The sequence below is a fragment of the Neovison vison genome, chromosome 6 (genome assembly GCF_020171115.1).
Source record: "Neovison vison isolate M4711 chromosome 6, ASM_NN_V1, whole genome shotgun sequence".
NCBI classification, from domain to species: Eukaryota; Metazoa; Chordata; class Mammalia; order Carnivora; family Mustelidae; genus Neogale; species Neogale vison.
The window spans coordinates 59,929,922-59,954,258 of NC_058096.1; the positions used below are offsets into that span (position 1 = coordinate 59,929,922).

Consider the following 24,337-nt stretch of genomic DNA (forward strand, 5'->3'; position numbering starts at 1 on the left):
TATCAACTTCCATAATAGTTGCCTTACCTTTTCCCAAATAGTTTGTTCTGTTTCTTTAGCGTAGATTTATCCTTTCTTCCATTTGTTGGTATCTGACCTGTGTGGTACTTCTGTACACAGTTTGTGGGGAATATATTGAAAGTTCACTGTCATGTCTATAGACTTGCTTTCTCTCCTTATACTTGGGTCCTGGCCTCTTGAGCTCTTGAGCTTCTCCAGAGTCATTGACCAACTTCCTGTGTGTGTATATTTTCAGGTCTGCTTCTTCCACATTGCTTCACCAGTCACTACTCTTTGATCTACTTTTAATCTTCCATAAATATTTTGAAAACTTTTTTGCCCTAAAAAGGCAAAAAAACAAAACAAAACAAAACAAAAAAACATAAAAAACCTTTGTGCCCCAATGCCCCTACTTTCCATCTTAGTTAAAGAGGATTGATAATTTTTATTATTCTTTCAGTATCATTTAATATATTCTTGGAAGAAAAGACATAAATGTGCATGACCAACCGTCTTCAACCAAAGTCTTGTATCTTAATATCATTACTCTCCAAAACCTCAGTTCAATTAGAAATTAACATATTTGCCTGTTCTTTTAATTTCCATTTCTACTATCCAGTTCTGACTCTCATTATATCCCACTTGGGTTGTTACAATAACTACTTAACTAGTCAATGTAGCTTGATTTTCTGTAAAATATAAATCATGTCACTTTCCTGCTCCAGTGTTTAATGGTCTCTATTGACTACAAACAAAAACTAAAATTTTCCTAGCATTGAAAGTTCCTAGTAATGTGTTCCTTGAGCAATCTTACCTCTCTGTCATTTATCAGATTGCTTTTTCCTCTTAGAATGTCCCTACTTCCCATCTCTATAGCTGAAAGTCTTTTTCTTTTTTTCCTTCATTCACACCACAACTAACCTCCCTAGGTTACTATCTAAGGTGCTAGCCACTTTCTGGAAGATTTCACTTATTTTTTACTCCCTCCCCATCCCTTTCTCCCAACCCCCCAAACTCTGGGCTCTCCCAAGATGCTGGCTGAGCCTCTTTCAGAACATCTGTTACCAAAGACATGGATGAGCCTCCTGAGAGCAAAGATCTGACTTATTCACCCCATTTCCCCATAACCAACCATATAATATAGTAAGAATATTATAATAAGAATTCAGAAATTATTACTTGAATGGACTTGGAGGGGAAATAGAAGCTAAATGCACAGGTATGCTTGTGTGTTTTACACACACACACATAGCATGAACGTTGAATTAGACACAGCACTAAAGGAATTTTTTCACTATCACTCATCTTTCTTTTTGCAAGCCAGAAGTAGGTTATACAATCTTCTGTCCCAATGTCTTACAGTATTCCTTCAACAACCCAGGGTTTAAATCATAGGTTGTGGCCACTCACAATTTTAAGCCCGGACCTTTCAGATGAAGAGAAGGAAAATTTGGGCTCTGTGGAAAAGTCTCTTGAGTGGGGTGCCAGGAGGGGAAGGAGACTTTCTTGTTTCACCACTTTTCTCTCTCAGCTTTGCTAGGTATGATCCTGTTGTGGAGCCTGGGGGCCTGGAGCCAAGAGAGAGTTTAGCAAATATTTCCCTCTGTGTTCCTGAGGGATTCCTGACAGAGCCCATCAGAGCTGCCTTTTATCACCGCTGCACGCTTTAGTGCATCTGTCATGGCTCTCAGACATCATGTTCCTGGCTAGATTAATCCCCCCTGCCTTCATACTCAGGATGTGGGACACAGAGAGGGAGGGGGTGGGAAGGAGAGGGAAATAAAGTGAGTGGTGAAAAAGAAACTTTGAAAGTACCAAGTGACAGACCTAGGATGAAAAACAAATTAATTTGCAAAAACAGAGGGAAATACAGTTTTGACAAATTAAAGCTAAAGATCTGACAAGGGAACAAAGGACTAAAAAAATTGGGTGAACTCAAAGTCCCAGAATGTAAGGGACTTTCAGCATTGGAGCAGAGAGACTCAAGCTGCAGGCTAGTGCTGTCAGAGGTGGTTTATTATTTTTAGAAGATTATAAAGCAGATCGATCATTCATGGATTCATTCTTTCACTTGGCACAAGTAAGGACCTATTATGTGGAGGCCCCAGGCTAACACACACTCAAAGTTCTCATGTACTCATTTCTGCCATAAGCTTGGTCTCAGACCCAGAGAAGGAAATTTAATACATCAGAACCTCAGTTTTACCTCTGTAAAACTTGTACCCAAATCAAACCTATTAGAAAAGCACTTTAGCTTTCCTTTTTTTAATAGATATTTTAGAAAAAAAAGGACCGTTGGCTCAGCACACAGCGAACTCCTGTTATTATGGGGCCTATGCCTCTTAATGCCACAGAGAGCCTCCCCATCTGGCCCCTCTGATGCTTCAATTTCTTCCAGTGCTGTGGGTCTGGGACACAGAGACATGGGATCGCTGTCGCTCTGAGAGAGCACCTTGAGGACAGAGATCGAATCTAGTTTATATCTATTTCCTTTTTGCATGGTGAACTGGATACTGAGTAGGTGCTCAGTTAATTTAGTTGATTATTTGAAAGAGATCAGGAAAAGCACCAGAGAATCCATAAATGGGAACTGGGCCTTGAGGCTTGAATGTGTACAGGCTGCATTTACTACTCCGAAGGTACTTGGTAAAGGAAAGTTAGTAAGTTCATGGAGAGGAAAAGAAGAGTAAGGCACAGCAACTGAGAACTAAAATGCATGTTGAATTCAAGGAACACAGTTTATTGAGTAGGATTAGGGCAGTATCTCCAAATTTTTTATGTTTATAAAATTTGCTAGAGGAGTTAGTTTTGACACATAGAGTCCTGATGTCTCTAAACCCAGAAATTTGGATTCAGTAACCCTGAGGTCCAGCAAGGATATCTGCATTTTAAACAAAAGCTGTCAGTTTATTTCCTTACTAGTAGTCTGCAAACCACACTTCGGGAAGGACTGGCCCAGAGATTTGGGAGGGGCGGGAGAAGGTGGGAGTGGCAAGAGCCTGTGGAAAGATGAGACCAGGGTTGGTTGTGAAGGGTTTGGACTCTATCCAGGAGGGGAGCCCTCCAGGGTTTCTAAGCAGGGGAGTGACAAGGCCAGGTCTGTGATGGAAATCAACTGTTCCAACTAAAGCTCAGGGCATTTTCTCTTTGCTTCTGCTCCATTAGATATCATTGCTTCAAGGGCCCTGAACAAATAACGTTCCATTAAGGCCTCCAGGTTTTGTAGGACCCAGAGTTCCAGTTACCAGTGGAATGTGAAGTTCACAGGCCCCGTTCAGGCTTGCAAGGAGAGGATTAATTAGGTAAAAAGGCAGTTGCACACATAAGTGGGTGCCCACACCCCAGTCTGGCCTGGTGTTTTGGTGCACTCATTCAGGCATACAATACTCTTTTCAGTTCTAAGCGCCACCTCTTGAAACAAGTTAAAAAGCGAGTTCCAAGTGAGATGCCCAAGTGCTCTGTTTTACACAGACTAATGATCAACAGCCTTTCTGTTTTTATGGTCCTGGCAACCAGACTGGGCTCACTGCTAAAGAAGCTATAGAAAAGAATTGTTGCATCTCACATCTGACTACATAGCTAAGTGCTGAAAAATATGTTTTAGGTTAAAAAAAAAAAAAGTGATCGCTTTACAAAAATTACTTGTTTCTAAAAATTTGTGCCTTGTGGGTTTGGTTTTTTGTTTTGTTTTGTTTTTACATTTAAAAAATGCCATATGTTTCATTGTGCTGGGACAGTGAAATTAAAATTAACATTTGTAAAGTTTTTTATCCTTCGAGAAGTACTTTCACGTGGAATATCTCCATTGATTCTCAAAATAATTGTGTGAGGTAGGTAATAACCATTATCCCATTTTACAGATCAGAAGACAAGCTGTAAGACTTAGTGATTTTTAAAAAGCCACACAGCTGGAGAAAATGTGGGGCCAGGCCTCCTGATCCCAACGTCCAAGATTTCCTAGTAGCTGAGGAAACCGGGGCAATCAGTGGGAATGAAGATACGTCAGTTATCCCTCTCACACCTCAACACCATACCGAAGTTCAGCTTCACAGCTAGTTGTCTCAATAATTTGTTCATTTCAGATGTCTTTGACAGAGAGGTGGATGAGATCATAGACACCATTTCTATGTTGGTAGTTCACTTGATTGAAACAAAATCACCTATGAGAATTAAATTATAACATTAACTCTAATAGTTAACAAAAGATTAACATTAACAGAAGATACTCCAAGTCACTTTAGAGGTAGAAGAGCTTCCAAACCTGTAACACGTGATTACCTGAATGGAAATCTTAATGTGTCTGAAAAATAACATGGCGGACAGAGAAGAGACTTGCTCATCATCCCAGGAACAAAGTTTCAGGACACACTTGAGCTCTTCTTAGATATCTTCTTATGTATCATGACCTAGTGATTTGACTGATGAAGGCATCAGGGTATAGAGAGCTTCACTGTAGTAATAGACACCACTTGAAACTTAATGTTCTTGTGTTGTTTCCTGTTCATTGAGGCAGCTTGGAGATTTGACTTCCCTATTTAAGACGTCTGTGGGGTCTCAGATACAGGCCCCCCGGCTCTCTAGATGACTTCCAAAATGACCCTGGGCAAGCACTCACTTATTCTTTGAAACATCTAGAGCAAGTCCTGGAGCTGATGTTCCTAGGTCCAGAATAGACCTTAACATTTGAAGGCCATCACTAGCCCATGGCTGCTTGAATTATCCTCTGTGTGGTTGTTTTTTTGTTTTTTGTTTTTTGTTTTTTAAGATTTTATTTATTTATTTGTCATAGAGATAGAGAGAGTACAGGCAGGCAGAGAGGCAGGCAGAGGCAGAGGGAGAAGCAGGCTCCCCAAAGAGCAAGAAGCCCGATGCAGAACTCAATCCCAGAATGCTTGGATCATGACCCGAGCCGAAAGCAGCCGCCCGACCGACTGAGCCACCCAGGAGCCCCACCTCTGGTTTTTAAATAAGTGAGAAATGATTATTTTTTCCATTACATTTTTTTAAGAAAAAAAAGACACAGAAACAAAAATATTTTCTGCCTCTCTACTCTTGTGAGCAATCCTGAACTCTCCTTCATTCCCACAGTACATGTTCTCTTTCAGAGATGCCTTCCCTGCTTTCCTCTCTTGTCCCTCCTCTCCCATTTTACCTGCATGATCTCCCCTGATTTTTTCAACTTTGTAGTTTAAGTAACTTTACAGAACAGTTGCAAAGATAGTACAATAAATTCTCATATATCCTTCACCTAGTTTCTTTTATTGTTATCATCATTAATAACCAAGTCCAATAATCAAATCTTAAGGAACTAACATCATTACGATACTAACTAAACTATGAACTTAGATTTCATAAGTTTTTCCACCACCACCTTTTTTTCTGTGACAGAATTCAATCCGGTATCCCATGTTACATTCCATTGTCATGTCTCACTGGGTCTCAATCTTTAACAGTTCCTTAGTTTTTCTTGACGTTGACACTTTGTAAGAGTATTAGTTATTTTGTAGAATACCCTTAATTTCATTTTGCCTGATGTTTTCCTTTTAGGGGAAAAAATACCACAGAAGTGATACGTTTCTCTCAATGTCTCATACTGGGGGTACGTAGTTTTATCTTATTATTAGTGATGTCAACATGAATCACTTGGTTGAGGTGGTCGCTAATCTCTCTCTTCACTGTAAAGACAGTTGAAAAACCTTTGTGATTGATAAATATCTTGGGGGTGATATTTTGAGACTATGCAAATATCTTTTGCCCATTGATTTTAGCATCCTAAAAATTATTGATGTGGTATTCTAATAAAGATTTTCTATTTTCCTAATTCCTTCTCATTCATTATTTAGGAATTACTCTATAAGGAAGAGCTTCTCCTTTTACTCTATTTTATTTATTCATTCATTCAATTACTTACATCAATACAGGTTCAGGGATACTTATTTTGTTCTATTAGTTATAATCCAATACAACTGCTTATTATTTTATTACTGAAATTGTATTGCTTTAGCTGCAGGTTGGCTTCTTTGCCCTTTCTGCACACTCCAACCCTTTTTTGAGTACTTACTTGCTTTGTTGACAAGACGAGATGTTCCTGGCTCATTGTATTTTTCCTGTCATAGCCCTAGAATCAAATACTTTTCCAAGAATTTCTAATTCTTTTTATTGGAGAGTGGTATGTAGAAGCCATGATTTGAGTGCTGGGTATGCACACTATTACTGGGATGTCATTGCTCTTAGGCTCTCTCAATAGAGCTAGGAAATGTCTGTATGAATCCTAGAAGCATACTAAGTGTCTATACACCTCTATATGTTTATTTCTGTATATTTCACTCTGTATATATGTTTTAAAAACCATGAGATCATACTGATACCTCTGACTCTCATTCAACACCACAGAATTCATTCTCTTCTTCCCCTTTTCCTTATTTGTAACTTCTTTCTCTGACACTGAGAAGCCTGGCTTTCATTTCTGCGATGAAATTTTATTTCTGTATTCATTCTGCATTTCTACAATGTGTTTATCTGTTCAGCCCTAGTATATACATAAGGTAGTTTTAGAATTGCTAACCCATATCCCTGTGAGAAATAAATTTAGTAATTGAACACCATTTTTGTATATGGTGGGTTTTTTTGGTTTTTTTGGTGGTTTTTGTTTGTTTGTTTGTTTTGCTTTTAGCCTTATAATATCTAGCCAAATACTGTTTTCCAGAGGAACTTTCTTCCCCACCTCCTACGTTATCATTTTATTATTCATTCATATAGTTAGATTCAATTTGTACAGTTTGTGTTACATTTTTTATTCCCCTCATCCTAGTTGATTTGTAAAAAAAAAATGTGTACAGTAAAATTCTCTTTGTAGGGTATAGTTTTATAAGTTTTGACAACTGTATGTTATGTATTTTTTTTTTAAGATTTTATTTATTTGAGAGAGAGAGAGAGCACCAGCTGGGGGAGGGACAACAGGAGAGGGAGAAGCAGACTCCCCACTGAGCAGGGAGCCTGACACAGGACTCCAAGAACCCCAGGATCATGACCTGAGCTGAAGGCTGATGCTTAACCAACTAAGCCACCCAGGCGCCCCTATGTTATTGTTTTTAAGTTGTTTTTCTATGTCCATAAAACATTTTTTTCTTGCTTTGTATTTTTAAACATTTCTGTTTGTTTTCCAAAATGCTGCATGATAACTGTATGAACTGGTCATTCTTGAAAGAGATAAGTATCAGCGTTTCTGTGTTTGATATCAAAAGGCCCCAAGTTGAAGGACCAAACTGTTTGTACACAGCCACTGCTTCAAATTTGGTCAAATCATTATTTTCCATGACTTAAACCACCTGTGCCTGCATAATCAGATTGACTGTGCTGTCAATTGATATTAGCTTCTAAGACATTGAACAGCTGAGGAAGTGAAGAGACTGTGGGACCAGCATTGGGAGAAAAAGAAATTCTATACACTGACAGCTACAATTCTTCCTCTTTCTCTCTCCTTTCCTTCCTTTCTTTAACAAACATCTGCCTACTGCCGACCTTATTCCAGAAGTTGTGCAAGGCATTAGGACTACAGGGCTGATTAGGGGCTTCAAGGGGATCACATCAGTTGGGGAAAGTTGAAAATACACCACAGTGTGATGTATCTCCTATGGTGGAGAAACATGGCAGTTTAAAATAATTACAAAACAATGCAGGAGGTATTATAATAAGGGTAAACACCAAGTGATATATGAGCTGTGGATCATAAGCACCCATCGTATTGGGAAACTATGGTGGGCAAGGAAGGCCAGAGGAGCTAATAATTGAGCCAAGTTTTGCAGGACAAGGGCGAATGTGATGCAGCAGGCAGTAAAGGTGCTCCAACAAGCTTACCACTTATACAAAGGCCTAGAGACAGGATCCTGGAACATTCTGAAGAAGTTGTGTGAAGTAAGGGAGGGAAAAAGGTCAGGCGGGGAGAAGAATGGTGGGAGAACACATTGAGGAGATACTTGCTCAGGACTGGTGTGAAAGGTTTCATGTACTTTGCTTAAGAGTTTGATTCCATCCTAAAAGTGGTGAGGTCACTGAAAAGGACAATAAAGGAATGTGGTGGGAGAGATAAGGCATCATCCAGCTTGACATTTCTACAGATGTCGCCGTCAGTAATCTGAAAAATGGACCACGAGGGAGGCCGATGGGAGGCAATTAATAAAGAGAATTTTGCAATATTCCACATTATAAAAAAAAAATGACACAGGTCTGGACTAGGGCAACTGTAGAGTCACGAACGCAGTTGATGAATTCTGGGTTTGGTGTATTCAGGCAACTTCATGGGTGTGTGGCCAGTGCAGTTTCACAGAGCCTTGCACTCAGGCCCCACACTTGGTTTTAATCTCTGTGGCTGCTCTCTTGACATTTTTCTCTTTGAATTTGTGTTTTGTAAGGGAAGTTCAACTGGACAGTGGGAGCAGGCATTGGAGTTTTGGAGTCTCAGCTCATATGTGGTCCTGACTCCCACTGCCTCCCTGGGATAGAGGTTCAGCTGGCTAGTTCCATGACATCTGGTGCCATGGACTTCTCAGACTTCCCCAGCCTATACTGGCTTCAGTCACCCTCTGCTCCTGATGGGGGCCTGGGCCTAAGTGTGGGGAAGGTTGCAGTAGGGCATGTACCCTATTGCATCTCAGGAAAGGGTGAGGCGGTGGCTCTCCCCCAACAAAGCCTGGCAGTTTCACAGTGCTTTCAGTAGACATCTGGGCAGGGGCCTCTAACCCATCCCCTAGAGTATCTTGGTATGCACATTACAACCCCTTGGGGTTTGGCCATCTGCTGTGGGTTTAAGAAAGGGGGATGGACTTCCCCACTCCTGACTGGGACCCTGCATTTTTATTTTGTACTAGACTCTGCAAAATATGTAGCCCACCCTGGTGTGTTGGCTGATGGCAAAGGAGGGTGGATGGAATTGTTCCAACTCATCATGCATCATCCAGGAAGACTGCATCCTTTCTTGTCCTGTCAGAGGAGGAATAAGACGTTCTACAGTGGGGTCCCAGAGGGTGCAAAGCAGAGACTGGGTCAGGGATGAATCCTGTTGCTGTAAGCTTTTTGGGAGAGACTCAAGTCCTTTCTCTAAGGGGCCAGCTGGACATAATCCTGACTTTTACTGGTTGTGGCCAGACATTCAGGGGCTAGGCCGCACAGACACAATAACCTACAAATTGTTTCAAAAACATACAACTACCTAAAAATGACTGTGGGAGTAAAACTGGCAAAATCTGAATAAGGTTGATAATTGTATCAACCTCGATTAAGATAGTAAGACATCTTTGATTAAGACACACTACTATAATTAGGCTAGATATTGGGCTGTGTTTCTAGGAAAAGTAGGTGAAGGGTATACAGGAATGCTCTGTGTTATTTCTTACAACCCATGTGAATCTATAATTGTCTCAAAATAAAAGGTAAAAAAAAATATAGCTGAGAGTCATGCTTTCATTCCAAATATACCATTAGCATCTAAATGCAGAATGCTGTATGGTAGCCATCTAACCTTGTATCTAAGATCAGTCATCACTTGCTTTTAGGTAAGGATCTGGTTTTGGTTTTCAAACTAGGATTCTACCCCAGGTGCAGTACTGGTTATTGGTATCCTTTCAACATTCCATACCACGTCGATATGTTTGGCTTCAACTGCTGTGAAGGACATACTTGATTTCATTAACTCTTCATCCATCCATTTGATAAATTTATATATGGGGCACCCACTATGTGCTAGGTATCATGCTAAGCACTGGGGGTACAAAGATGAAACAGGAATTGCCTTTCCGCTTGGGGATATTCCAGCTGAGGGAAGTCAGTTGGACCCAACAACAGTGCTCATGATGGATGTTATGATGAAGGAGTGAAGAGTGTTCCGTGGGCAGACAATTGGAGTTGGTGGGGGTGGGGAGGGTCAGGCACTGGTTGCTAGAGGAGGTGATGCTAGTGGGAAGTCTTAAAGAGTAAATGAGAGGTAGATGACTGCAAAAGAGAAGAGTTTGAGTGGGTCAGAAAGTGGACAGATTGGGAAGCATGAGAAAGTATGATCTTTTGAGGAAGAGAGAACAGATGCTAGAACACAAGACATAAGTAGGGGCACTGGGGAGTCAGGCTGAAGAGGTGGGTTGCATCAGAGCCGGGAATACTTGTTCCCTATAGCAAAGGAACTGGGAGCCACTAAAGAACTTTAGGGTAGTGAGGGATATGATTGCTCCTGACCTCATCTGTCCCGGCTAAATAAAGACAAGTCTTACGGGGGTTTTGTTTGGTTTGGTGTTTTGTTGTTGCTGCTGCTGTTGTTGTTTCTTTTAAAAGAATGAAGAAATTATTGGGGTGGACTATGATTAAATTTTTTAGTCCTTCCTTATCCCAGGCAGAGGTTCATAGGTAAGGCACTTGTCAAATTGGGTCCACTGAGCCTCGAATGATTCCATTTCTTAGTTGATGAACCAACAGAAGGTAAAGAAGTTGAACCTGGTATCTGAATATGAAAGGGACTGGTAGTAAGGCGGGAGATCCAGTATCTCAGTCTTCCTCCTAACTCTTCTTCCTTCCTTATGGCTTCTACCGTAAGGGCTCCTCCCCAGAACCTAAAGAAGTGGGGTGGGGTGAAGGAGGCTGGGACATAGCTGGTTTTCTGTTGCTGTGGCCAAAAGTCCCAGTGAATCCCTGGTGCAATGAAGGAGAAAGAAAATAATACAGTGGGAGCAAAGCAAGGCAGCACATTACCAACCTCTGAGCTTGCAACAGTAGCTCTGGCATTTGATTCTGTCCTGCTCAGTCCCCGGAACATTGATTCCCCCTCCGTGGAAGCATCCCATCACTAAAAACACTTACAGGATGTGTGAGAAACTCCTTCCCTCTTAAATGGCTGACTGCACAGATTTAACGGAGGCTGTTACCTACGAGCTTGGTTTCAAAGCTCTGAGGTGCAGTTCTTTTTGAGTTTTTGCTTTCATCTGGAGTCTCTCGCCCCCTGCCCTAGGCTGCCTTCAGCTGCACAATATCAAACAGCTGGAATCTGGGCAGCTCCAGGATCTAAGTTTCTCAGCCTAACACGTGAGGGGGGGGGGATGGGGAGGAGAGCAGACGGATTGAGTTGTAGAAGGTAGATGTTTCATGTGGGACTAAATGGGGCCTGTGCTTACTTCAGGGAATCTGATATTTTGGAAAAAGTGGAGTCTCTGAGAACTCATTGTCAACAAATTCTATTTGTCTGGGACTTAAGGAGTGTGCAAAATCAAGCATGTGGCACTGGTCACGAAAAAAAAAAAAAGGCCTTGGATTACCCTGTTTTCCATTTCTCTGTCCTAGCTTTACCTCTGACTCAAACTTTTACTAATATAACTGCCATTTATGAAGTGCCTACTAAAGGTTACAGTCTTAAAAATGCATGACCTATGGGGCTAGCCATAAACAGCAGGTATAATTGTATGGGATAACCCACTAACAATCATATACCAGGAGAGATACTTCATATATATTTCTAATTTCCACAGATGAAGGAGCTGGGGTTCAGAATGTCTAAGCTCACAAGCTTGCTTAAAGTTAAAAACTGTATCCAAACCCAGATTTGTTTTGCTTATACGATTTCACTTTTTTTTTTTTTTTTAAATGTCATCCTCCCCCCAGGTCCCTTATCTGTAGGCAGCCTCAGGGGGATCTGAAGACTGATCCCTTAAAGTCAGCAGAACACAGAGCAAGTAGGAATGTCTGAGTTGGCAGCACTGGACTAGAGAAGTCAGTCCCAGCCAGCTCAACTCGTATGGGGAGTAGATGGCATTGTACCAGGCTCACCTGTAATTCTGCCTGAACCATGCAATTTAGTGTTTAATTACATGCTGTCTTGCATTGTTTACTAATTGTTGCAGAGGTCAATCTTATACTTTCATTCATCATTCAGTCATCAAATATTTTGGAGGAATTGTGCACACTTCTCCGGCAGCCCTTGGCATGGAGAGAGAGGCCAACTCATATCCCTAGTAAATGGCCCAGGAACAAGCAAATGCGAGCTAATTTTCCTAGTAACAGATTAGAGATTTTTGTGTTTATTTTGAAAATGTCTTGGGATATTTCCTTAATAAATAAAAGCTTGATACATTCAGTAGCTAGAATTTGAAACTAGGAAGTTGGATTCAGTATTTTATTTCTAACAGCTCTGATCAAGATAAAAATGTTTATCCAAACATTAGCTTTGAGAATAGGAATGTATACAAAAGCCAATTTACTAATTACTATTAATACTATGAATTTTAGTATCTAGTCTTTAATCTTAACTCCTACACCAGAGCTCCATTCTACTAAGGTATACAATCCTTGGACTTTTCTGTCAATTATGGTTTGTGAGTTACCCCAGTCCTTTGAATGAAGTTGGATGCCCTTAAGAAAAATAATCAGCCATTCAGAAGCCCAGAAAAGATTCTTTAAAGGCTTGATGGAATTCAAGCATCTTCTAACTATGCTTTTCTTACCCCACTAGGTAGCCTATAGCTCATGAAACAGTTAAAGGAAATGTTGCACTAGAAAAACCTCAGGTTTAGGCATGAGTATCACCACTTAGTTGTTGGGGATCTCAGGCAAGTTGCTTACTTTTTCATATCTGTAAATGGAGTGAATCAAACCTATAGTAAAGGATTATTGTGGGCATTCAAGACCAAATGGACACACAGAACCAAGCAGAGATGCTGTGAGGGGTAGATATTCAGTGGATGTTACCTTATTTCTCAAGGGTTGTTGGACAGGTTATATAAGATCATAAATATAACTGAGCTCATATAGTAAGTAGTTATCGTTCTGCTTTTCCCACTTGAGTGTTGTCTCCAGTGTAGTGAATATTTTTGGCAGCTGTTTTCTTTATCTGGTTAGTGCAGTCATCCAAACTGGATAATTCAATCAAGTCTCCACTTGGGGCCTTGTGTCTGATGATCTCATTGTTGTGGAGATCTGAGAGATGAAAATGTACATTGGAGTCACTAGAGGACAATTTTGCAATACCAGCCAAAAGCCTTTAAAATATTATATCTGTTGATCCAAAGCTCCTACTCATAGGAATTCATCCTTAGGAAATAATCAGAATTGTAAATAAAGATTTATGACAAGATGTTTAGTTAACTGGGATGCATTATCATAATAAACGTGGACAATCTAAATATATGACAATAGGGGAATGGTTGAATAAATAACAATGTCTCTGTTTGATGGAATAGTACACAGCTGTTAAAGTCAAACTTTGGAGAAGATTTAATCACATTAGAATGTTAAATCTAAAAAAATAGGATAACTTCTATACACAATAAACACAATTTTGTAAAATATGAAAGTACAGATAAATCAATGACAGAACTGGTTCCTGCTTAAATAACTCATAAGAAAAAAGTACAAAATATTGAATAAAATTATCTGTTTATCTTGTCCTTTTATATCTTCAAATTCTGATCAATTAGAATCATATACTCAGTGTAGAAAAAGTATGAGTTGTATTGATGAGGGGAAAAAAAAGGAGTAAAATGACTAGAAAAAAATGCCTCTATTAACAGTGTTATCCTTGGGTAGTGGGCTTAAAATGATTTTTCCCTTCTTTGCACTTTTCTGTATTTTCTAAATTTTCTTCAGTGAACATAAGTTTATACTCAGGAAGACAGATTTATATTAAAAGAAGGAAAATTATTAACTCCCTATTTCTCTTTGTCTACATCTTAGTAATTTTTCTGAGTACAATCCTCTCCAGATATGCTTCACGACGAAGGAGTTGTCTGTTTATACTACAATGGGTGGTGGCCTGCAGCACACTGAGGAGGAACACCTGTCTCTTGATGTCACTTCACTCACTGGGACTCCTTCCAGTTTGCTCTGCAAAACCTTAGCCATATAGTGACTTATGTAGACATATATACAGTCCCTACCTTCTCCTCCCCGACATAATAAATGTGATGATCACTTTCATACTAAAAGCTGCTTTCTTGATGGAGGCCAGAAAGTCCCCAAGAAAGCAAGATGCCAAAGGGAAATCACCATGAACAGAGGGCAGAGTAGCAGAAAGCAACTTACCACAAGCCCAGACTCTTACATAACTGTTTTGAGATGGCTGGGAGCTAGTGTTGGGTGGAGAGGTTAGGATAGGGAAACTAACAGAGAGGGGGAGAGGAGAATTAGACAAGGACTGCTGGAGGCAAAGGGGGAGAGTTCAGAGATACAATGTACTTACTCAGTAATAATAATAAACACAATTATGTTAATACAAAGAGCCATAAAAACAATAAACACTTCTGAGGTGCCAACAATGTGCTTAATGCTGCTACAGAATTAAACCCTCTCAATTAAGTTGTGATGTACGTTTGTCTAAACTCTGTGGGAAAGAGGAACAGCCTCGTCAACAGGCTGGGGTGGGGGGTGGTGTATAAGGCCATGGGTCTTTATCCTGGCTACACAGTGTTGGTAGGGACTATGATCTCTGTTTCCTGCTGTGCTGTGACTTGTTGACTCAGAGCCCAGGGCAAGACCCAAAGACAAGAATGGAGGGAATGGAGAGTCCTAGGACAAAGTCAGGAAGAAGAAAATGTGAAGGGATAAGGGACATCTTTGAGATGTTGAGCAATGAAAAGTACGTATAAAAATATAAAAGAATTGATCTAAGAATTTCATGCATGTTTTTTGCATTGGAATTCCACATTGCCAGGGGGCATGGTACTACTAGGAGTCACCTATGAAAAACAGCTGAATACCCTGATTGGGGCTTGCAGAGAGGGAGTGTTTCACTGCAGTGGAAGGCTGCTGCTCTATTCCCTTGGGGAATTGAGAATTCTGTATCCTGGGTGAACTCCAGGCCCTGTAGTCCTGAATTGTGCCTTGCGAGGAGGATAGTAAGAAGGTGGAATCTAACAAGGCCATTGGATGGGGAGGAAAGTGGGTCTTGAAGAATGTTGGGGGAGAATGTGAGAGAGTACAAGAGGAGAGTGGGGATGGAGGGAATTAGAGAAGAAGAGGAAAGAGTACGGGTGCACAGTTCAAAGAGGAAGTTCATTGCCTTTTCACCTGTTGGAGAGGGATCATCTCTTTTTTCATTTTGCCCCAAGGATAGGCCCAGGAGACACGCATTGTTGAAAGTACCAGATAAATCAATAAAAAACTGGCTGTCCGAACTACTAAATAAAGGAAAAAAGAAGCAGTATAATATATTGAATACAATGTTGATGCTGCCCCTTTAAACATCTTTAGATTCAGATAGGATTAAAATCATATACTCAGTGTATAGTATGTCCTTTTTATGGATGAGAAACTAAAGAAAACAATTGAGGCACAGAGAGGTTAAGTTTATGTGCCTTTCTCAAGGTCACACAGTGGCTTCCTGACTCCCAGGGCAGTTGTCCTTCCACAGAGGGGAGACAGCCCCTTCATTCCCCCACTCTTGGTCTTCCTGGACAATTCTGAGGCAGTTTCCTTCCTACTTTGGCACAAATCTGAGGCTCACTTTGAACAAATGCCTTAACCTTTCTGGGTCTTGGTTTCCTCAGCTGTAATATTAGGATGTGGACTTGAATGACCCTTCACAATCTTTGTTTTCATCCCTAAAGAATAAGAAGGGGACCCAGTTTGCCAGCAATTCAGTATATGTTTAACTCCTTAATGCCCTAGGAAAGTGTTTTTACAGTTTGGCCGTAGGTCAGCAGCATCATCACCTGAGAACTTATTAGAAATGCAAATTATCGGGCCCACCCCAGACCCTATTAATGAGAAAATTGGGGGTGGAGGCGAGCAATCTGTTTTTAGTAAGGCTCCAGGAGGTTCTGATGCCACTCAGGTGTGAGAACGGCTGCTCTGAATTGTTTTCTGCCCAACACTAAAGGGAGGTTTTAAAACACAGGCACACCCGGAGGTAACTAACTCTTCTCTATGGCCATCCTACCTCTCTGTCCCTGCCCCCTCTTATCCTTTTCCTGCTTCCTCATCTCAGGATGATAAATGGAGGTCAGGGCAGGGCGCTGTCAATGCAAAACGCGAAAACCCTCCCTCCCAAACCTGCCGGGTGGGTCGGAGTAGGTGGTGTTGGGACTTCCCGGACGCTGGTTTCCTCATCATTTTCTTGACAACCGCTGCCCCAATTTGGGGAGGGGGGACGTTTAATAACAAAGTTTTGGTTTTAATGCCTTAGCCAATAGTTTGCAGAATAACAAGAAAACTATTGAGAGAGGGGTGTCGGAAAAAGTTTCCGGGAGAAGTGACTGAGAGAGAAGGATAACGTTGGAGAGCAAGGGTCTGAGGTGAAGCTAAAGAGAAAATGAGGGTTCAGGGGTGTGGGAGAAAGGCAGAGGACATTGCTCTTGGTATGGGAAAAGAGAAGTTAGGAAAAGAGCGCGGAACTGGAGTGCAATAGAAAGAAAATGGGCATTAGGAGAAAAACTGAGTCTGAGGGACTGTTTTTTGGGGGCTCCCCCCCCCAAGCTTCCTTTCCTTTCCAAGACTTTTTCTCTGCTCCATCTTGCTCCTCCCCCTCCTCCCCGCCTCCTCTGCTCCCCCTCCTCCCTGCGCGGTAATGGGAGGCTCCTAAGCAGGAGAAGCAAAAGAAGGAATTGTTTGCGAGTTCAGTCATCCAAAAAAGCTTCTTCCATATGGAGGGACCGGGTGCGCTGCGCGCGGCGTCCCCTGCCTTGTCCTGCTGCCGCCGCCGCCGCCGCCGCGACCCCCGCTTCCTGCCGCAGAGACCCTGAACCCGGCCCGCCTGTGTCAGCCGCGGCGCGCACGCACGCACACTCACCCTCACACACACACGCACAGACACACACTCACGCCCGCCACAGCCGCACGCGCCCGCACGCGCCCTCCCTCCCCGGCCGGCAACTTCTCGGGCCGGGGCTCCTTTGTTGCTCCCGCGGCGGCCGCTCTCGGGTTTTGTGAGTCCCTGAGTGTCACGGTGCGGGTTGTGTGTCCGTGCGGCGCGGTGCTGTGTGGCTCCCTCCGCGCCCACCGCGCCGGCCCTCGGGCCCCGCTAGCCCTGCCCAGGAGCCGCTGCACCAGAGGTGAGTCACGTCGCTGAAGTTTGTTTTCTTTTCACAAAAAGTTGTGTTTCTCTGTTGGTTTGGGGGAGAGGGGGAGGGCGGGAGGCGGTCGCAGGCCGGGCGAAGCCGCGGGAGAGCCGACGGCGAGAGCGGGTCCGGGCGCTCGGCCCGCGGGCTCCGGAGGGGCTGAGGCCGAGGCAGGCGCGCGGGGCGCGGGACGAGAAGTCGAGCGAGGCGGGCTTCTGGGTGCCGGGGTATCCGCCGCGGGAGAGCCGCGGCCGGGCCGGGGCCGCCGCGTCTGGTTCCCTGCGGCGCAGCCTGGCCGGCCGTTCCCGGAAGCTTGGTGGAAGCAGGGCCCCGACCGCCTCCGAAATTTGCCCCGGAGCCTGACACCGGTGCTCCGGCTCCGGGCGCGGGGGGAAGCCCCCTGCACCCGCCGGCTTCTCGGGGGAAGGGGGGCACTTACCGCCCTGCGTTTCAAAGGGAAAGCCCCGAAGTGAGGGACCGAATGGGCCGGGATCGAAACAGCCCCTGAAGAGCATCCCGCGGGGGGGGGGGGGGGTGGACCAAGGGCCGAGGCTGAAGTGGAGTGTTCAGAGGTGTTTGTGGGGTTGGGGCGGCGGCAAGGGGGAGTGTGTGAGTGTTGGTTCCCGCGCGAAGCATCCCCCTGGAGTTGTGTTCTTTGGGTTTTTGTTTGTGTAACTGGGAGAGGGGGGGAAATGAGCCTCTGGAACAGGTGGGAAGGGGCCTAGGGAGGGGCAAGGAGCCCAGGCAGAATTTTCTGCTGGATCTTCAAAGGCCTTGCTTCACTTGCAGGTTACCAAAGGTTAGTTAGCTCTTCCGGGTGATAGGAGGATTTGGGGAGGTAGGGCGGCCGCGGACTTGGAGGACTTCAGGGAGCCCTGGGGATCCATTTAGTTTTGTTTGGGGGGGATGGGGGTGGTAGTGACAGGGTGACTTGAAAGGTTGTGTCCTTCCAGAGATGTGGCAGTAGAGCTAAGAATACCCAAACCACACGCCAGCAATCCTAAACTCTGTGGGTGTGGTGGGGTGTTCTGCCTCGCCCCCATCCCTTCTTAGCAAGTTCCCGTGGGTTCGAAGAAGTTTTTGACTCAGAGTTACCTCTTTGAGTGGACTGAGTGAAAAGTACCCTTTGGTTTCAGACCCTTGTAACGGCTTTAAATACCCTGTGCGGGAGTCACCTTTGTCACCTAGTTCTTTGTTCAGATCTTTGCAAACGTTGGATATTAAATAAATGTAATTTTCCAAAATTCTTGAGTGCCCAAGTGTTTTTGATTTACTCCACAACTGGGCCCTGCACGGCTCAAATCCTTAATGGTTTTTTCATCCCTCTGGTTACCGCCAATAAATCAATTTCCATTTCTTCCTGGTCAGCACGGACAATATTATAACCCGGTCTTGTTGGACTGAGGTGGGGGCTGGGGCCCCTCTACATCTGGGTGACCTATTTTCTGAACTTAAGTGAATCTGAGGCAAGAGCTTGGCTGTTTTGAGGTGTGTAACAGGTTTCCCAGGAACATTTCTGAGGTCTTATAATTGGCACTTTTTAATGGTCTCATAATTGAAACCCAGAAGGTTCCCATGGTAATCTTGAAGCACCTTGGGGTCAGTGGGACAGGCAGGGTGGAAACAGCAGTGGGGTTATGATTTTCCTGCCAGATGAGTTTTAGAGGGAGTTTATGTGAGAGGTAGAAATGAAAGAAGTTAAGAGTTGCCACATTGTGCCACTTTGCGGACATTGCCCAACCCCCAACCCCCCCCCAACCCCCCTTTATTTCTCAGTTTAGCTCTTCAGGAGACAGGAGGCTGTCTATTCCTGTGAAATCTGAGGATTGAGATGTCAGACACTGGCCCTTTCATCCTCTTTCAAGAGATCTGAGAGGAGTAACTCTACGAGAGACATTTCCTCAGGAGAAATTGCCCAAGACACAGATATGGCTTTACTCTGGACAGATTGCTAGAGGCCATGATCGGTGGTTCCATGACCACAGCTAGGGGTGGGGGACAGAGGACCCTGCTTAACTGTGGATTGGTTGGCCTACTTGTGATAGGAGGGTGTTCCTTTCCATCTTCCAAATGGATTTGGAGATTTTCCATTCTTTGAAATGTTCTTTCAAGTGTTTGGGCTCCCAGCTCTCTTCTGCAACTTATCTGTGATTTCCATTCCCCAAGAAGGAGTAGGGAAGTCTACTCCTTAAATAACTCAGTTGACCTCCCCAGGGACTCCCAGGACTTCAGCAAGAAGAGCTTGAAGTGAGTCTAGTGGTCACAGTATTCCATGAGACCCTAGGGGGTCTGGGTTCAGATTTCAACAAAGTCACTAGTGGGGTTAACGAATAACAGGCTTTCTCTCTGTTTTTCAAACAAGTGGGAGGAAGCTGAAGAAGACCCAGATGCACCAATACTTTCTGGCCTCTTAAGTAAGGAAATATTAACCTGGCACCAAAAGATAGTATATATTTGTAATCTGCTTTCTTGGGGGGGGGCGTGAAATAAGAGAAATGGGAAGGGAGTGGAAACTGGGGAGGCAGAGGAAATAAAAGTGATCTGTTACATTAAAAAAAAAATCTATTTATCTTATCATTTAGAACTTTGTGTCTAAAAAAGTTCAGCAGGGGACACCTGGGTGGCTCAGTTGGTTAAGCAGCTGCCTTCAGCTCAGGTCATGATCCCAGCGTCCTGGGATTGAGTCCCACATCGGGCTCCTTGCTCAGCGGGGAGCCTGGTTCTCCCTCTGCCTGCCATTCTATCTGCCTGTGCTTGCTCTCTCCCCCCCCCCTCTGATAAATAAATAAAATCTTAAAAAATAAAAAAATTTAAAAAAAAAGTTCAGCAAACATTTCTAGTACATCAGACCCTGGACTGAGAGCTTTCTTGCCCTGGAAGAATAAGCTTTCTTAGTTAAAGGGTGATTTTCCAAACTAAACCCTTCCCCCCCCCCCAATTTTTTTTTCCAAATTTTTACTTATTGCATAAACATCTATTAATAATTTTAAAATGTTCTTTTAAATGGCCCACATTCCCATACTATAACACAAGTTGGTTTTCTTCATCCCTGTGTATACATGCTTTTCACATAGTTGTCATAAAAGTGTGTGATGTTTTTGTAGTCAACAGTGAAGCATCTAGAGATTTTTGTCCAAAGACTCACAAAGAACAGATGGTCCAACCTACTTCCCTGTTGGTGGGAACAACATAAATCCTTAGAGTGCTCCCACATGGAACCTTCACGTGTAATATTTTCCTCATTTATGAGACCGAATCAAATATTTGGGGTGGGAATGGAAGTGGATGTTTTTAATCTAGAAATCCATGGTTACAAAAAGCCTTCCTAAACAGGGCTCTTTTCTTCCTTGGAGCCGTCAGCATTGGTATGGGTGGAGAAGGGGAGGAAGAAGTCTGGAGGTAATGTTTAGAGGCTCCATCTCAAAGGGCACTGAGGTGGGGTTTTGGGAACTTAGGTTGAAGCCCTAGTCCTTCTGAGGACTCCGTTCACACTGACTCAAACCACTGAACAAACTCCTCGATCCTTGCATCTCCACTGCCACTGTGTTAGCCTCCTCCAAGCTTGCCCCATCATTCCTGCCCTTCCTTTTAAACTTCCTCCATCTATACCATCTTTTCCATGGCTGCTACCACCAGGCTTCTTCATGCCCTTGACAACTTCTGTTGATGCATGGCTAGAATCCCTACTGGCTACCTATCACCACCCCACCCATCCTCCATCAGTCCCATAAACAAGTCACCACCCAGCTTCAAACAGTCTAAGTTTACAACCCGAATTCCGTAGTCCTCTCACATGTGGCTCTGTCCTACCTCGTGATAATACTACTTTAGTAGGAACCTTCTGCTCCAGCCCAAACCTAACTAGTAGCTGACCCTTGATTTTTGCCTGGTTCATTCCTTGCTTGCTACCTTAACACCCCAAACCCCTTTCCTGTAAGCCCACCTTACTTTGTATGAGGCCTGCTAATAATGTCTTCTTGAGAGAGATTTGGTGAATATTGATGAAAATGGGCTGTTGGTTGCAAAGGTAATGGTTTATAAGATCAGACTTCTTTCAGTGTAATCATTTTCCTTAATCCATGGCTCATTTCATTTCTACAAGAGAACAGGTAACTGGAGATTTAAGGAAGCCTAGGATCTTAGAAAAACTGCTTTTTCTGTTTTCTTATTTATAAAATGGATTAATAAGGAATTACTATGATTTATAACAATGCACTTTATAAAAAGCCAGTACTTCTGAACTGTTTATTTTGTTCAAAAGATAAGACACTTCTCTTTTTTCCCAGTCCCAGCACAACCTTCCTGGAACCCATGATCCATGAAGTCTTGTCAACACTCACACCATCTGAGGGTAGCAGCAATGAAGTAGAAGAAGCAGGTGAGGTTTTCTGCCCACAGTCTAATACCAGTGCCCTATTGGATCAGTTTCCCCTCCCCCCCTTCATGTTTTGTCTTGCCTCTTGAGGAGAGAGTGTTTCTCATCCTTTAGCATTAGAAGGGTCTGCCTCTGAGTGGAATCTGGGCCAAACAGATTGATTCTAGTTCAGGTCAGACACTCTTTCAGTCAAAGCCAGTGGTGACCTCCTTCGCCTGGACTGGCTGTTTGAACCTTCCTTTCCTTGAGGCAAATCTGTTCAACACGTTGAACATGTTGGATACACACCATTTACTATGGAGTTTGGAGACTGAGGCTGCTGTAGAAAAATCCTGCTTAGGTTTGGGCGAGGAAAGCCCTGTGTTTATGTCTCTGTCAATGGTATTACAGCGAATGCCTTGTGATTTGCTATACTGGGCAGTGTTTATCTCACAAAACCCAGAGGGATTCTGTGTCATCCCAACTTTTGAAATCAAGTTAGGAAATAATTTCTCCTTTCCTAATGGTGAATTTGGCCTTATCTTCAAAGAAGGCCTTTGATGTTTGGGATAGGATTATTGGGCAGTATGAGGAAATCATAGGCGAGAGATTAGAGCCAATAATACAGTCAGCCTCACTTGGTTGCCAGAGAGAATGTTGAGGAAAGTCTCAACTAGTTCTCCTGGTAAGTAACAAAGTACATAACATGGCCAGGGTGAGTAGGGTTGAATTAAAAAAAAAAAAGAACTCCATAAGAGCTGAGCAGCAGAAAGTATGGCAAAGGAATGTTTATTCTTCCCTAAAATGAGTTTGGACAGCATTGGACAAGATGAGGCTGATGATGTATGTGTAGGCTGGCACCTTCATCCTTTCAATAAGCTTTTATTGGGCACCTGCTGGGTGCCTGGGATCAATACCAGAGCCCACACCATCCAACTGCATTATTGAAGTGAGGGGAACACTGCGGTACAAACTGTAGTGCTAAAGTACTTGGACAGGGTCAATTAAGAAAGGCTTCTTGAGGGACAAGAGTCAGTATCTCAGACTAAGTCTTAAAGGCAGAGATGGGACTGGCAGGACTGAACTGTTCTTTGGCTTCTGCCTGTACATGTTCATGATTTTCTCCCTGAAAACTTACTTTTCTTCAGCAGATGATAGGCTCAAGTGTTCTTGAGATAGGAGATTGCAAGTTCAGAGTACTTTTGTTAATTTTAAAAAGTGAAAGTTCTGCATTGAATACAGAACCTCAGAAATTTGAGTCTTACTTATGATTCTAAAACCAGTAACTCAATAGCTGTCACTGGGAGGCCAATGGATGGGGGATGTGTGATTTTTTTTTTTTTTCTTTCTCATCCATGTCAGATTTCAGCTGAGAAGTTTAGAAACCGCATGCCTGAATTCAGCTTTTTACCTTTCAGTTTCATTTGCCCTTTGTTCTATTGTTTGCACCAGGTTTGCTAACTCTGAAATCCTTTCCAGAGTAGCCAGTGAGGGAACATCCTGTCGCACATTATGGGAGCTACAGGTAAGAGGAAGAGGGTCTGCAGAGCTGGCTGACCTAGGAGATAAGCACCCCCCACCCCCATGCAGGGCTGGAATTGGACTCTGGAATAGGATGCTCCCCCATCTCCCCAGCCCTGCCAGTATTTTTCCATGGTAGTACTAGCCAGGTGCCTTTACTAGTCTGAGTTTACCTAACATTACAATCACAGCAGCTTTATTAGGTATGGGTCACAGTTAATTGGAGGGGAAAATTGGGGGGTTCTGGCTTTATTACTTTTCTATGAAAGCAGAGACTGCTCTTAATTATTTCACAGATCATCCCTGCCCCTTGACTCTCTTTCTGCCCTTAATGACTATCATCCCTCAGTGATGTTCTGCTCGTTCTTCCTTTTTATGTACCTGTGTCCATGTGAGGGCGATTTCATAACGCAGCCAGTTAGCACAGGGAGACCACAGAAAGCAATGGAAATTCATGACTGTTTACCTCTCATTATGAATGGATGTTTTGTAGTGAACAAGTTACATAAAAACCTACTGTGTTACAGCCAAGAGTTAGAGTCTAATAACTCTTCCAATGTACAGGCCTTTCGAGTAATCACCTGCAACCCTTCCTTGACGCCACTGGTGGTCTGCCGTCTTGAAGGCTGCGTCCGCTCCAGGTGAAAGCCCCACGGTCAGGTGCTCCTCGTTCTATAACCTTATGTTGCAGAGTTGGAGACTGGGTGTTTAGGCCTGGCTCTCGCCCGTCTGGACTGTGGCAGTTTGCCAGCAAGTTTCACTGGGTGGTCTTTGACAATGGGAGAGAGGAGGGGTGGGGGAGCTCAGCTCTCCTACCCAAAGGGGAACAAGAAGGTTGGCAGCCAATCCCCCGTCACTGAAACACCACAAAGGTCTTGAGTGCTGGTGAAAAAAAAATGGAACAGGTTGCTGAGGGCAGTATTGTGAAGGGGTTCATTTTTGTTCCTCTGATTTTATAGACAGAGCCTTGTGTTTATGTGGTGAGGCTCGCTCAGGAGGGTGAGGACACAGGAAAGGCAGACACCCTTTTCCATGGGAAGGGAGAATTACTCTTCTCACCCCATTCCTGGTGCCAACGAAGCAGCCCTTCCTGCCTCTTCTGTCCTTACGGTGACGTGCAGAATGTTAGCTGTCACTTAATGAGCACCGACCGTGTGCCGGGCCCTCTGCTAAGCTTATAGGTACTACCCCTGCACTCCCCACGCACCCCTCCACAGTCCTGTGGAGACGGGCAGTATGATCCGGTTCTGCAGATGAGGGGCCAGGGCTTAAAGAATTGTAGGGACTTGTTCTGTGCTCACAACCACTAAGTGGTGGAGCCAAGATTTCATCGAAAGACTGCTGACTCCAAAACTCAGGCTTTGCAGGAAAAAAATGTCCAGACAATCTCTCCTGCTATTCTTTTGCAACTAACAAGTGTAAGGGGCTGGTGGGGGCC

General features: G+C 43.5%; 2 protein-coding genes across 2 annotated transcripts in view; both read left to right on the forward strand.

Moving 5' to 3' along the window:
- GTPBP8 (GTP binding protein 8 (putative)) overlaps positions 1 to 23,092 on the forward strand; it is a 197,420-nt gene extending 174,328 nt beyond the window's left edge. Inside the window, exons 6-7 of the mRNA XM_044251392.1 lie at positions 21,311 to 21,402; positions 22,831 to 23,092. Coding sequence (XP_044107327.1) covers positions 21,311 to 21,402; positions 22,831 to 22,862 — 124 coding nt within the window. The 3' untranslated portion in view covers positions 22,863 to 23,092. The remainder of the gene's footprint in view (positions 1 to 21,310; positions 21,403 to 22,830) is intronic.
- Positions 23,093 to 23,221: 129 nt separating this feature from the next.
- Positions 23,222 to 24,337, forward strand: part of BOC (BOC cell adhesion associated, oncogene regulated) — a 69,569-nt gene continuing 68,453 nt past the window's right edge. The window contains exon 1 of the mRNA XM_044251389.1: positions 23,222 to 23,540. Coding sequence (XP_044107324.1) covers positions 23,251 to 23,540 — 290 coding nt within the window. The 5' untranslated portion in view covers positions 23,222 to 23,250. The remainder of the gene's footprint in view (positions 23,541 to 24,337) is intronic.